A 15,554-nucleotide genomic window follows, 5' to 3' on the forward strand; every position below is an offset into this window, starting at 1 on the left:
GCCCCGCCCCCGGCTCGCGGCGGGGGGGGGAAGGGGGGGAAGGGGGCGGGCTGGCGGGGCCGATAACAGGCGGCGGCGGGCGATTGGTCATGGCGGCAGCGGGTGCGGGGCGGCGGCGGCGGCGCAGGGGCTCCTGGAGGTCTGGCGCTGCCTGTCGGGTCTCTGCCTCCGGCCCCTGCGCCGCCGCCGCCCCGTGCTGAGCTTTCGGGTAGTGGCGCTTCAGAGGGGCGGCCTGGAGCCTGGGCTTCCCTTTCTCAAGCACTAGAAGCTCAAACCTGGCCTAAGGCAAGCTGCATTTCTCGTGTTTCAAGCTTCCGACATTGCAGTCCGTTTAGGGGCCCAGTAGACACTTTTACAGGGGTAAGGTCATACTGGGAATTCAGGTTATTTTTACTGTTAGCTCGTGGTGGTAGGGATGTCTGCTGGGGTCTAGCTAAAATCCAGGAATCTGCATTTGCCCTGAGAGCATCCTTGCCTAGGAACAGACCTAACCATACCATGCAGGCTTTTGCAGGTAGTGCCTGAGGATTTTGTTGTATGAAATGGCTCTGAGCACAGTTCCCTGGGAGCGTGCTTGTCGGAGAAAAGCATGGAGGTGTTACTACCTTACAGCGTAGGCGGTAGGTGAAGCAATCCTAGAAGGCAGTTCCTGCCCTTTACCTTGTGTGCACCAGAGAATTGTGCCAGCCCAATGCATATTGGTCTGGGCAGCCTATGATGCTGCAGAGACTTTTTATGGTCTATTATGTCAACTCTCTGAGGATGTTAAGGCAGACAAAATGCACCATGGCTCCAAAYGCGCTCACCCACTCTGCCGTTTTAGTAGTGGTGGTAGCAGTTGCCGCGTGAGGATGGGAACACTCGTAACACCTCAGGCACCTGGGAGGTGGCAGTGCTGCTGTTTCTGAGCACTACAGCTGAGTGCTCACGTGAGCTGCTGCTGGTATTCCTGCCTCCTGAATGCATGGCACAAATACTGGTGATGTGGTARGTGAAGTAAATGTAATGGAAATGTGCAGCTGTTAATTGCCCAGTCAGCTATGGTGCAAGTTTCATGTAAAAACTTACAGAACAAGGGAGTCTGTCCCTATGACTTTCTGTCCTGCTTAATCCTGCATGCATTTAGCATAGTTTGGGAAGAGGTGACTTGATTCAGGAGCATAGTTACATAGAATATTTTTAAATTTGGGGTGAAAGCTGGGTTGGAGCAGAAGGCCACACTTGGCTCTTCATGACATGTAGTGGAAGATTTGAGGAGTGGTTACAAGGAAGTGTACACCTCTTGCTCTCCAGGGAAGGATCCATACCAGGGTATGATGGAGATCCAGACAGTGTAACAGCTGCATTCTTCTGTGGTTTCAAATCTCCTTCACATCTTCAGTGACTGTCCAACTAGAGGATATTTGGAGGTAGGGTGCTACCAACTCTCTCCTGTTGGAATTGTTCCAGCTGCTGGTGAAGAGATAGTTTGGCTTGGCAACCCTCCCTACTGTCTTAACCATTAGGACAGAGTTTAATTTCATTCTTTCCTCTTAAAAATCATTATGTATTTTATAAAGTAGGGCCTCACACGTTCTGGTTGAGGACAGCATCCTTGCAAAAGCGAATGCAGCCTAAAGAGCTAGAGCTTTTCTCTAGATAAAAACATGCACAAATTTGGCCTGAGACCAAAGTGACTGAAATTGGATAGTGGGCAAAATATTTACAAAATAAAAGATGGCCTATTAGTCTCATACGTAAATGGGATTATGATTGCTCAATGAAGTCACAGTAAAGCCTAAATCCAAGTTTGAAAAATCAGATGTGTATTTGTGATTTGAGCCTTTTGTATTTGCTCTTTGCTAACACTGACACTGGAGTTACGAGCTGAACACAACCAGTAACTAGAGTGAGTCAGCTAGGGGAAATTTTTCAGAGTAATATGCCTTTCAAATTATTTCCAAATAATGGGATTACTTGAAATGGCTTTCTGTTAGTGAGCAAAACTAAGGGGATAGTCGCTTCGGGGTGACCACACCAGCTCACGTGTAAAGCGCGTTGCTTTACCACATCCAAACCGGTCCCGCGCGAGAGGAGGGGAGAAGCGTGCCTGGTGTGGGCAGGCGGGCGGGCAGGCGGCCCCCGCAGCAGGGCTGGACGAGGTGGGGCCCGCTGGGGGGCGCCCCCCCCCCCCCGAAACGGCACGCCTCGGTTCCGGGGGGGCGGGGAGAGGGGGCGTCCCTGCGAGGGGGAGCACCCGGGCCCTAAATACCCCGTTTTCGGAGGTGAGATAGGTCTAGGGAACAGCCTGGGACTAACCTCAGGCCCTGAGTATCGACGCTGCTTTAAAGAAGCAAAGTGGGATTCGTGGCTGAGTTCTGCGCTGCGGCCGGCCCACCATTTTTACCGGTATGGCAGCGAGCGGAGCTTGGCAGGCCTGTGTGAGCACGGGCCAAGCAGATATGTAGCTCTTGACCCAAACAGTCTAAGGTGTGCTAAAAAAGGAGAGAGCTGGGAAGCGGGGAGGCGGGGAGGTAATGTGACTTCCAAGCGGGGACTTTAGACACAAATGTAAACAAATTAGTAATTAATTAAGGGGCTCTCCCCACGCGTTTTTCCTGACCATCTAACAAATCAAACTACACTGACCCTTGCTTATTATATTAGTCTTAGCTAAAATGTTTTTACAAAATGCTTTGGCCCAGGCTAGACAATCCCTTACTGTCTTCGTTCCCATAACAAGTTGATATTTCTGAAATAAGTGTCGTGTTGCTACAGTGCAACCATTCAAACCTGATGTCTGTGTAGCCTGGAAGGGCTGTGGTTATTTTGTGCTGGATCAGACCCAATTTCAGGCTACATTATATTTGAAGTCACATGGTAGTGCTTGTTTCATTTATAATCCCATGCTTTATCTTTGGAATGGCAGTTCATGCTGAGTTCCCCTGGATTTGAGATATTCTTATTCATACGTAGTATAAGATTTAAATATAATTGCCAATATATGAGGTATCCCCATATCTATATATATATATTTATACACACACACACACACACACACACACGAATAACTATTTTCTTAGATCTGAGGGATTTCAGTTACATTCCAAGGGCATGATTCATTTCCTTCTCTGAAACTCCTGCTATTGGCACTGAGGGTGTGGAGCTTGCCAGTACAGGCTGGAGAATAGGCGGAGTTGTCCAGGAAGGAGTTGGGCCACAGGACTGTCCAGTAGATGTGCTGAATCACTGTAACTCACAGATCATTTAATCCACTTCTTTTCTGAATGTTTCAAACTACTTGTATCTATCTGGACTGATGAATTCCAGGTCCTAATGAGCTCTGACTGAATTATAATTCCTTGCAAGGAGTACCTTAGCTAACACAGCTGCCATCACAGGCAAAAGAGGACCAAAACAGAGGGCCCACTGTACCTGGTGAGGAGGTCTGGTCAATGAACCCTGCCTACAACTGTCATTCAGAGCTCTTTGACATCTGAATCCTGCCTGCATGTAGATGCTGTAACTCTGATACACCAGCGAACATTAGAACTGACTATAATAGAGTCATACAGATACAAACTTTCAAATATGTGAAAGAAAGGTTGGGCCCTTTATAGATCATACATTGTCACCATACAAGTAGTTTTTGTCTATTAACACCACGTAGTCTCCCCAGTCCTGGGTGGCTGTATCTAGGTGACCTGCACAGGGCCTTGCGCATAGTCAGGATACAAGCAAGTGATGTCTAATTGGTAGAGGAGAAGTAGTTCTCTGTCAACTTGGTCATACAGCAGCGCTGGATATATGGCCCACATTCTCATGATTTATGCAGTGCCATTTAGCTAGTGCCACATTAAAGCCAGTGGGAGAACAGAGTGAGTGTTTCAGTATCTCTTGTTCTTGATTTTAGTCCTATTCCTAGAACTCATCAAAAGCCTATTGCCTGGCTTCTCCCCCCACAAAATGTCTAAAAAGTCAAAAAGGCTGTTATTGTAATTTCCATTTTGAAATGTATTTTATTGGAAATTTTATTCTCTTGATAAAACAATGATCACTCTCTGATTCTACAGTAGTGTTTTAGACTTAATTAATAAATCATGCTTACCACTTTTCATTTAGAAAGGATTTTACAGACATAATTAATTAAACCTGACAGCATCCTTATGGGATAAGTAAGTATTCCAACTTTTTAAATAGTAAAACTCAGACAAACTGGTTATCTTACTTTCTCAAGTCAGTGGAAAGACCAGGATTAGAATTTAAAACTTCTTTTTATCTTGAAATGTACTTAAGAGATGAGACTATCCATGCTTTTCTTATTTCATTTTGATACCCAAACTTTGATGCCCAAATTATTGGATGTGGTTCTGTGGCCTATAATATGCAGTGTGTTAGAGAAAACTATTTTCTGCTTAAAATTGTTACTTCATTTAACATGAAATGTTAATATCTGTCTGGAGCCATCAGCTATGTAATCCTTGTGTCATTCATTCATCCTTACTATTTCCTCTAGTATTTTCCATTTTAATAGTAGTAACAGTACTTTATAATGCTTAGTAAGGGCCTCAGTCAAGACCAGGGTCACATTATACAAGGCTCTTGTCCAGAAAGAAAGTGCAAGACACTCATTGGCCTTTGACTTGTAATCTGCACAGGGAAGGTGCCTGTGGGAGGGAAGAACAAAAATGTTGTTTGCAAGGTACCCAAATTAGTGAAGGATAGGTCAAAAGATGCTCTGATAAGAAATCAGTTTGTTTCTCACTTCCAAAAGTGTTCCTAGACATAATAAGGAGAAAGGATATCATTTAAAATATGAAACAGATGTATGTTCTTTTTACAATATTCTAAAAGTGCAGAGACATTAACAAAGGTAAATTTTGTCCACTGAAGTAATTTCAAGAATTTGAAAACTTATCTTTCAAGAATGAATTTTCTATCTGCTAGACAATCAGGCAAGTACTACAGTATATATAGAGACTGGCTCAGCTGAATATCCACATATATTTTCTTCTACGTTTTAATGGTATCCCAAAGATACCATTGCAGATGGTGTATTTGCAAGCTTTAAATGTTACACACTTTCACATTAGTTTTGCATGGAGGATCAGGATAGCAGGAAAAGAAACCTTTGTGTGTGTGTGCTCTCAGGACAGTAAGTAAGATGCTGTATGACTTGAGGGAACATTTTTCACTTCAGATAGTATGACATCATACCATTTGACAAAAATGTAATTAACCATAATGAATCTAAGTTGATATTTGCAAGTGCAGTTTCCTGCCGAATGTCAGTACTCATCTTCTTCAGTTTCTATGTCATCAGCACAATGGGTAGAGACAATGTGTTATGATACCTGATACTGGGTTGGGAACACTTGGTGGGAAGACACCCATCTTTGTATCTTTGTATTAATGCAATAACTACTGTTAAATCTACTCGGTACTTCACAGTGAATGCCTAGAAATCAATCTTTTAACAACTATATTTTATTGTTCTTATAGACCGCAGTAGGTAATAATGCAGATATTTTCACATGATCTAGATTTTAGAATAACTGTAAAACATTTTTGCTCTCATATTACTGTCTTTTTTGTGTGTAATATCTTTGTCTCCATCCTATCAAAGGATGTGTAAACTTGAAGCCCTTTCAGGGAAGGAACATCTACTGCTCTCTGTATATGTATATTGAACCTGAGACACTAAGGTCCCTTTGTGTTTGGCCATAGATATCATCACCATCAGCATTGCTAGTATTGTTAATAATAATTAAATTTGGCAGCATTATTTTGAGATGAATTGGTTAATTAGATACCTAAGTAATATTCCAGAAGTTAATACTTCTCTGCTGGTCAGATTCTAGAATTTGCTTAACTTTGTTTCCTCTTGTATGCTAGTTTTCTTAGTGATTAGGTTTGATCTCTTCCAATTAATTTAAACTGAGTAGAGCTGGAGAAAAGTGAATGGGTTAGCTGTAGTATACAGTATGTTTTATAGAAAAACAATACCAAAACCAAGTCTCTACCTCTTTACTTTTCCTCTCCCTATAATGAAGCTCACTGCTTTTAATTATAGCCTGCAGAGACACTGTGCTGAATTACTTAATCTCTGTGTAAGGACTGGATTCTAGTTTCTTAATTGGCATCTGAACGTTTGGCAACACTGCAGAAATCCAAAGCTAAGAGTCAACATATGGTATGAGATGTATACCATGTACAATGTATTTCTATTATCTCTCAGATCCCTATGCCTTAAAGTTTTTAAGAAATAGGAGAGAGTGAAGATTGCACGCCCTTGCAATGTGAGATTTTTATCCAATCGTGACACAGTTTGCAATAATTTGAAGCTCCCAGACCAAAACAAATTATACTGTTCTTGAGGTGATCAGCCAAAGGAAAGAAAAAAGGTCAGGTATCCTCATTGTTTTTCAACTGAGATGAAAGTTGATATGGAAATGTTCCTTACTAAAACTGAAGTTGCTTTTCCAGTAGTTGGGAGGAGCTCCCAAATTACAGTACCCCACCCATATCTGCTTGCTTTTGATGTATCGGGGGAGATACTACAAGGAAACTAAAGCAGAAAATGACAGCCACAAAAGGAAGGGAGAGCACAGAGGACAAGCCTAAAAAGACAAAGGTTTAAAGCAGAGTTCGTCCAGCAGGTACACCCTCATTTTGAGTTATGCTCAGCAGAGGTCACAGTTAGTGGTCAGCGTTACTGGTCATGGCATCATGGCACATTGTGGGTGTTTGTAAATCTTGTTTAAAGCAGCCCATATCACCAATTGGTTCATCCCTTGATAAAATGTTACTGTCAAATCCTCAGCTGGTGTAAACTGTCAAAGCTCCATTGACTTAAGGAAGAAAAGTCTAAGTTAAGGATCCAGTCTATAGTATAGAGAGGACTCATTCTTTGGATGCTGAATTTAGCATGGCTTCCTTTCAACTGGATCACCGTAAGCCCCATTTATATTTAGACAACATTCTTGAACCAGTAACATTTATTTCCTTGTTTAGACAATATTCTTCTAGCTTAAAGGGGACCTGCAAATGAATAGCAATGGATGCAGTTTTTTTCTTTGTTTCTTTCTTAAAGAAACAAAAATATTTCTGGAGGAAAATGCTTGTTTTTCCTTGTTTGTTTTTACATGATAAATTGAAACCTGGAGAACACTGACCTGATGACATTATAGGCATGAATAGCTTCTTGTCAGCTTTATACTGGCATAGTTTGCCATTTTGTTTATAAAACATCTTTTTGCACTATGCCTTTGAAATGAAATTGTTAGTATGGTGTTTAAGAAATATCACTGGTGTGTTCTGGACTCTAATGTTTCTTCTAATCCTTTCCAAAAGGGAGGTAATTATGTGTCATCTATGAGGAATTTGTAATATAGCATCATGCCCTTTGAGGGTCTTTCTTAAGTCATATGTATATGAGGCCTGGAAGAACAGTGTCCTCACGTGCTTATATTTGAGTATTAGCAACATGACAGTAATATGGCTGTGCTTCTTTTCCTTCCTGTCTGACTTGGGCTATGGCCTAGGAGTGATGCTGGTTTCAGAATATGTCAGAACTGCTAGATTCACAAAACAAGGCTACGAAGATGTCTTGCTAGTGGGTAAAAGTCACTACTGAAAAATCTTGTTAATGATGGTCATTTTTTTTTTCCCTGTTGATGTTCTTTTGTAGGAGGAAGTTACAGGAACAGTTTTCAGGAGAAGCCTTCATGCCCCTAGACCCATGTCTCAGGTCTGCAGAAGTGGGCGTTGCAACAGAAGTGTGTTCACTGCATGGCTGTACAGGCGCCCCTTTATCTGTAAAGACTCTACAAGTGATCTTGTGGGTCTCATGACCAAGAATCCTAAATCCTGCAGATGAGGGGTGGCTAACCTTCCTGGCCCTCTGAGCCGCATACCACAATCTAGCACTGCCAGGCAGCTAGCTCATACTTCAGTGAACCGCGGGAGAAGGTGCTGTGTGTTGTTTGCAGGGGGAAGTGACAGTGGCTCCCAGGAATGCTAGCCGTCCATTGTGGGTCAGGGCTAGGCCGAAGGGTGTAACTTCAAGGTATGACGAAGTGTTTAATGTCAAATTCAGTAGCATCTGCTGAATTACTCCCTCTCGCAGTGAGGATTTATCACATGTAAGCCCAGCCCCTCTGTTGGATGTGGGGGACAGTCCCAGCATGGGAACCATGCTCATGAACCATGTAGCCCAAAGGAAATAAGTTGGCAACCTCTCCTTTTAGCCTTTTGTTACTAAGGTTTCAAATGGTGCTTCTTCTCTTCCTCTGTCTGGAGATCTGTGCTCAGCAGTCCCAGGCCATGGTAAACCCAGTTAATGTTCTCCACTCTAGTTGCCTAGATTGTGACATGTATTTTAACAAATCACTAGTATGTGTTAAGTAGTATTGCCAGGACTTAATGTACCAAAATTGGAGCCAGTCCCCACAGAACGTAAGATTTGCCAAAATCACACAATGTCAACACAATAGATTTTTGCATTCTCATTTACCTTGTGCTACTTGTTTGTTTGTTTTGGTGGGTTTTGAGCTGTTAGGGGATCAAGCCTGTCTCTGCAAGCACAACTGCCTGACATTTTCTTTAGAATTCAAAAACAAAAGAGGAAATTTTTATGTTATTACCTGTCTGCAGGGATTTGGGGCTTTTACTAAAACTCCCCAAACCTGCTGTAAAACTTAAAAGGGAGTACTGTCAGCAACTGGCTAAGATACACCAAGTCACATAGGAAATCTGGTGTTGTCTGACAAATTCTTCTTGTGCACCAAAGAACGCTGGACTACTTTAAAGCAGCTGGGCCCCCTTTAAAGTAGCTTTGCAGTACCCCCAAAGAGAGCAAGTCTTGGCAGGCACAGTTTGATCAAAAGGAACTACGTATTGCCACATCATTCCTTTGCACCCTTACTTCCGGCTCATCTCTATCAGAAGAGATGTGTGGTCAGAGCCTGTCTGGGAGCCAGGAACTTCTAATTCTGCCTTTAACACTGACTTCTTCATGACATGAAAGCATGTATATGGGCATTTTTAAAGCATTTTTTAAAGCAGCCTCTAATTTGGGGTACCTGAATTTGGGTATGCAGTTCGAGGTATACTAGGCCTGATTTTCAGAATACCTGCAAATCCTTTTATTTTCAGCTGGGACTGCGGATACTGAGCAACGTGTGATCAGGGCAAGTTCGTTATTCTTCAGAAGGCTTGAACTTGAATAATATCAGATAAGTCTCCAAGCATTAGCAAGCTCTGCAGTGTGTGTGTTTGTATGTCTATGTAGGAGAGCATGAGCAACACTAATATGAAGCACTGTTCTTAAAAGCAATTGCAGTTTTCACATTGAGATGCCTCATGACATATGTATTTGAGAAGAGGAGGAGAAATGAAGAAAAACGAACCAAAAATGTGGCACAGTAGTGTACAGGCTACAAAGCATGTGATTTACAAGAATGTTAGGAAAATAGGAAGGTTTTATTTCTATAAAAAAAACCAAACTCCGTAGTCTCATCAGACTGAAAAGAACTTAATTAAGCATTCTTTGCTGTCATTTTAAAATACGCTGTCTGCCACTCCATCTTCTCTTTCCCTTTTCTGCTCTCCCTTGGGAGACTACTTTTCTTGAAAGTGGATTTAGGGATTTGGGAGTACTTTTTAAGAGAGATGGGATGTGGCAGAACACCTCACAGCTACATTAGGGTCAGACCTCAGAATAATATAATTTCGTTTCTGAGAACCTACCTCAGCTGACTTTCAGAAATCAGGCTTGTGACAACCTCACTCTTGTGCTTTCACAATGAAGAAGCAGACCTGTTTTGAAAATAGCAAGTCTACAGAATATTGCTGTTCCAAATAAATTATGATGCTCTAGATCATACCTGGTTATTCTGGTCTGATGTTTGTTGTTTGAGCCTGAGCATTGTGGTCTCTGCTGTTTGCATTGTACTACAGTATGACTGAGTTTCACTCTGTGACTGCTATCCCCAGGGCCTTCATGAAGAAAAGATTCATATCTCCTGAGATTACCCCACTGAGCAAAGAAATGAAATAAATAATACGATTCTTTTAGTTCTCTCAAATACAGTAGCTCTTAGAAAGAGCCTTTCAAGGCAGTGTCAGCATGGGCTGGGTACAGCATCAGTGCAAAAGGAGACATCCTTTACAAGAACAGCACTGTAAAATGAGGCCAATGAGAGCCTGACGGGTGGAAAACAGTGAGCCCTTTTTTCTTCTTCCCTAATGCAAGCCTACAGGGGTTTATTTGCCAGTGCATATGAATCTTGGGGCAAATCAGCTTGCTGAAATTCTGCTAGAACTGGAGCTCAAAGTAAATCATTGTAGTGGTAGGGATCTTGTTTGGGAACCAATTAGAGTTTGCCCTGGTTGTTTCTGCTTGGCAGCTTTAATGAATCTATCAACACAGAAGTACTAGGAAATAAAAGAATTTACAGTAGTCTCTATTAGGATGAAGCCCGTGGGCTATCCAGTTCCTTCCACAGGACAATACAATGTTTCAAAAAGATGGAAAAGGTTGTTGTGACAACTTAGTCATGTGTGAAGGACCAGGAGAGCTAAAATGACTTTAATAATTTTGTGGTGCTGTAACTTTAGGAAGCAATGTTCACCAGAGTAATTGCTCTTCCCCGTATTGCAGAAAACCTTGCAAAAGCCCACTTTGCATGAGTTTAGCAGTGCAAACTAACTCAAGCAGATAAGGTAAATTTCAAAATCTTGCAGGGAATAACCCCCTTTTTCTTTTTGCTTGTCCATCAGTCCTTTCACTCTGGGTCCTAGGTGTGTTTCTGTATTTGAAGTTAACAGCATATCTCTGAAATACATTATGACAAGTAAAATGAGTTAAAGATTAAGTGGTCATTTGGGGCAGTGGAAGACAGTGTTAACTCCAGTTCGTTTCCTAAGTATTCGATCATATTTTGTCTAAAAATCACAGATACTCTTTGCCATATCACATAATTTCTAGTCTTTGGCCAGACTGTACAATAACCTCACAATTATCTGTTGTACACTATTCTGTATCCCTTCCTAGGACTCCATTTCTATTTCAGTTAACCCTTTAGTGCATTGTGAACTGATATCTGTTTAAGAAAAATAGCATATGCTAATGCTGAGAGAAGGAGGAAGAAAAGATTTAAGCTCAGAGAAGTCAATAAGAAACAGAAGTTCTTTTGACAAGGATAGGTCCATGGCCGTGTAAATATGTAGTGCTATTTTTATTTGTATCGTTGTCCTTTATCATCCCATATGTTGAAACAAGTGAGAATATAATTATGTAAGAGTAAGCATGTGAACCATACAAAACGAAAACATAATATAAGATGAAGTACAGCTGTTAAAAAAGTTATTCGTGTTTCTGTTTAGGATTTTTGTAGCGTCAGTATAATAGGAATACTGCTGCTTTGCTGTAATTATATTCCAAGTCCTTTTTCCACCTTAAGATAATCAATTGTTGTGTACAAGCTTTTGAAAGCTGGTAAGTAAAAATGGATTCAATGGTTACAGTTACAATTCATCTTATATACCTGGAACTCTGTTGTTAGCTATATATCAGGCAATTAAAGATACTTTTTAACCTCCAGTCTTTAAAACGGAATGGGCTTGATTTTTAAGGGTATTAAAATATTAAGCATATTGAAAAGGATATTACAAATAAAACAAATAGGTAAGTAAGATAGAAACAGGGATGTAATTTAGGGATGTTGTTATTGGGTGGCCTTACAATTTTTCTGTGTGATGCTTTTTCCTCCAGAGGAAACTCACTAGACCACAGAAAAGAAAGAATTAGTGCTGTTTTATGTAATGTTATTTACTCTTTCATGTTCTGTAGGACCTCATTAGAGGATGCGAGCTGATTTCCAGCAGTGCAAGCATGTTAATAATAGGCAATACAAATGAGATTATAATAAGAGGATCCTGGATGATATGCAGGAAATTAGAGACAGGAATCTGTATGTAGAAGTAGGCCTGTAATCAGTGAAACAAAGCACTTGGTAAGTCTTGCAGGAGAGGGACCACAAAGGTGGAGGCTGAGACGTACTCATCAAACCTCCTAAAAATTAGTGATAATCCAGAAAGAGAAACAAAATCCAGGAGTCCTGAATCTTATTCTCTGTGATATCTCAGCTCTCTTAGGACTGTCTTTGAAATTCCTATTGGAAGAAACGTTTTATCCTCAGTCTCAGTGAAATAGAATAAATCCAAAAAAAAATTGAAAAAAATCAGATTTACTGTTTTTGGGTTGTGAGACATTAGAAAAATACAGTTCATCTCCAAAAATAGAGAGGTTTATTCTGAAACCTCTGCAAGTGTGTAATGCTCAGTGAGTGAAAAGAAATCATAAGACTGAAAATTCTGCATTTTAAAGTAGCTGTCTCTTTTAAGCTTTCCTAAAGAAGCCAAGAAGTCCAAGGAAATCTTAATGTGGTACATGTATTCATTCATTATTATTTATATAGCATGTCTTTCCTCAATGTTCAGTCTTCAGGAAGACACTTTAGCATGTGTGTAAATTTAAGTGCATTTATCTTCCATTGAAGTCAATGGAGCTTAAGTAGGTGCTTAAAAGTATATGTGTGTTTAAATGCTTTCTTTAAACACAGGACCAAAATGTCTAATCTATGTGAAGGATTTTGCCTTTCACTGTTCTCTTAAATACATGATTCAAAGACCCAATGAAAATAGAAGAAAAGGAGAAAAAAATCAGTATATTCTACTGTTATGCAACTTCTTATCTGTATTTCCAGTAGGTGCAAATTAGATAAGTATACTATACACCTGCTAGCTTTGGCCTGTGTATTTTTTGTATCTATATTGACAGAGAGTAGAAATAGTACAAATTATAGATACATGCACTGTCTGGTATAATAGGCAATCCAACATACCAAAGAACTTTGCATTGCTGCCATTATTTCAATGCTATATCATCTGTAGTTTACAAGTTCATGACATAGACAATTTCAAAACATAAATAATAAAAGAAAATTGTTTACACAGAGACAAAATTATTGTTAATCATTTTGAAATTTTAAATTTTTACTTTCCTTCGTAAGTGCTGATGATTTCTACACTAAGTAACTTCCTAGTAAAAACACTGGAAATAGTGTATTTATATCTCTTATGTAGATGTTTATTTAGGAAAATAATTTAAGCCCCTACCAAAATGTAATGTTAATACAAAGTTAGGTTTACAAATGTTTTAATTGTGCCAAAATATATGGTAAGAGGAAGATACAATCCAAAAAACTTTCTAGGGTTTTGTAGGTATATTTTACTTAAATTTCTAGGACAAGTCAGAACTGTATAGCTGCCACAGGCAGAAACTGGACTGGAGGTGAGCCAGGACTGGAGCAGGGATGAAGGAACACGGGAATTTAAGGATGGGGATTAGAATTGGCCAGGAAAGACTATTGAATTTGGGAGCTGCAGAAGGAAACAAGAAACACAGCAGGTGTGGGGAGAGACTGGCACTGGATGAAAAACTAGGTGAAGATGGGAATGGCTTGGCATGCAGATCAGCAGGATGGAAGGAGGGGATAGGGACAAGGTGAGAAAAAAAGTGAAACTGAGCAAATACATTAAATTAAGGAAGGTGTGTAGGGAATGTGAAGTCATAAGGTGGCCAACAAGCTTAGAGCCGAGACAGGGAACCGGAGTGAGGATGCACAATGCGAGTCCAAAAGGTGGTTGGAGATTTGAGGAGCAAGAGGAAAGAGACAGATCCGAAGGAGAATGGGAAGAGAGAACTGGGTGTGGGAGGAGATGTGTGGAAATCCGAGTTGGGCTGAGTCTATTGTAGATAAATAAAGCTCACCTTTTATACTTCTGCCCTCGCTGATATCTGAGTGTCTTTTGAATAAAATTAATGGCAACCCTAACTTCCCCTGGGTAATAGGAAGGGAATTTTCTCTCTTTATTGAGTTGGAACTAGACTAAGTGGTTTGTTTTTTTTAGTTTGTTTGTGCTGTTGGGAAGGGGGGGGGACAGGGAACAAAATTTTCTTCTTTAATCAGAGAAGAAATTGTTTGGTAATATACCAATTTGTGAATGCCTCTTGTGGTGGAAAGTCTTTTTCACATGTTTCTGAAAGATATCTGCAGCATTACTTAGTAATGATCATGCTCTGGATTTGCTTGTTCTCCTTTGGCCAGATAACCTCAAAAAGGCACACTTCATCTTCCGCTCTGCCGTTTTGTTTTGGGGCTTGTAATCTGTGCTGTTGCGAAGGAAAGCAGCTGCTGCAGTTGGTTGTACATCCTCATGCTGTCTTTGATGTTGCTGGGGTTGATCTGTAAGCTGTTTTGCCAATTAGGGCCAAAACCTTATATTGGCATTTGAGGCTGACTTGGAGCTATTTGAAGGATTTGAGCTTGAGTCTTTTGCTGGATGTATTATTAGGGATAGTGTGGCTTTCAGGTATAGTTCAGAAGGGATCTTTTCAGCTTGTTACGATGAGTTACAATTGATCCAGCCTGACGTGACAAATACATGTCTTACTGTGTCCACAGCAAGATGAGAAAGTTTCTCAACAAGGTAAAGGTGAAAGATGGTATTCTGGAAAATTTATGCTACTTGGACAGCCAAAATTAATATGGGCTCTGAAAGTGTGCCTTTCTTTGCTGGCTGGGGGCTGTGCGCTTCCTGTGAAAGGTGCAAAAACATTTCCGACAACTCTTGATTTGACTATTCCTATTTCTATCCACTATCAATTTAGTTGTCTTTGACTCCAATCTGGACCAGCTATTTTCCATCCTAATCTAATTTCCTGAAGCAATCTGGACATGTTAATAGTGGCAGTAGTTACGTTAGTTGAGGATGAAATACTGTAGTTGTCCTTGGCATGTTATTGTCAGTTAAAGCTGTGGAATCTCATTAGGTTGGACTTCTTCATGGTCTCTTAACAGACTTTGGGGAGTAGCAGATCTCTGTGGTCTCTACAGATAAAGGCCTGCAGAAAGGAGGAGCAAATGCCTATCACTGGTCTCTGCAAATGAAGAGTGTTTGGAGTCATTGTGGTGTTGTGTCATCTGTTTCTGCAATGTCATGTCGGCACAAAAATAGCACTTTGCGGTCCAATGTGATAAAGGGCTGCCCAAGTGTCAGAGGGAGTGTTCCTGTCTCCATAGCCCTGGAAAACCTGCTTTTTAATGGCATTAATCAGAAAAGATGAAATGGGAAGGCAAAAGTTGATGAAAATTTCAGAATAGTTTTTCCTTTTGAATACTTAGGYGGGATTTTCATTGGCTTCAGTGCATGTGATTAACCGTCAGGATACCTTAGTCCTGGCTGCATTATTTTTTAAAAGGTTTTAATTCGCTAGGAACTATTAGCAGCATAGCAGAGAGCAGCTGTTGAGTCCTCGAGGAGAGATAAAGACTTGTTTGATCTTTTTTCCCTTGCTCCGCGCGTGGCTTGGCAAGAGAGCCTTGCATTCGCTGCCGCGGTAGCTGTTTGTTTTGGACGCGGGAGAGGGGAAAGGCGCCGTGCGCTGCGCGGAGCGGAGCGGCTCGGCCGGGGGCAACCTGCGCCGGGGCGGCCGCCCCCGCAGCCCC

The 15,554-nt window shown here is 41.0% G+C and overlaps 2 protein-coding genes across 2 annotated transcripts in view; one reads left to right on the top strand and one right to left on the bottom strand.

The window, feature by feature from the left end:
- SDE2 (SDE2 telomere maintenance homolog) overlaps nt 1–966 on the bottom strand; it is an 11,238-nt gene extending 10,272 nt beyond the window's left edge. The window contains exon 1 of the mRNA XM_026060445.1: nt 930–966. Within this exon, the coding sequence (XP_025916230.1) occupies nt 930–966 (37 nt within the window). The remainder of the gene's footprint in view (nt 1–929) is intronic.
- Nucleotides 967–2,195: 1,229 nt separating this feature from the next.
- Nucleotides 2,196–15,554, top strand: part of LOC112963402 (histone H3.3) — a 22,197-nt gene continuing 8,838 nt past the window's right edge. The window contains exons 1-2 of the mRNA XM_026060412.1: nt 2,196–2,388; nt 7,670–7,729. Coding sequence (XP_025916197.1) covers nt 7,707–7,729 — 23 coding nt within the window. The 5' untranslated portion in view covers nt 2,196–2,388; nt 7,670–7,706. The remainder of the gene's footprint in view (nt 2,389–7,669; nt 7,730–15,554) is intronic.

The sequence above is a fragment of the Apteryx rowi genome, unplaced genomic scaffold (genome assembly GCF_003343035.1).
Source record: "Apteryx rowi isolate R43461 unplaced genomic scaffold, aptRow1 scaffold_169, whole genome shotgun sequence".
In the NCBI taxonomy this organism is placed as follows: Eukaryota; Metazoa; Chordata; class Aves; order Apterygiformes; family Apterygidae; genus Apteryx; species Apteryx rowi.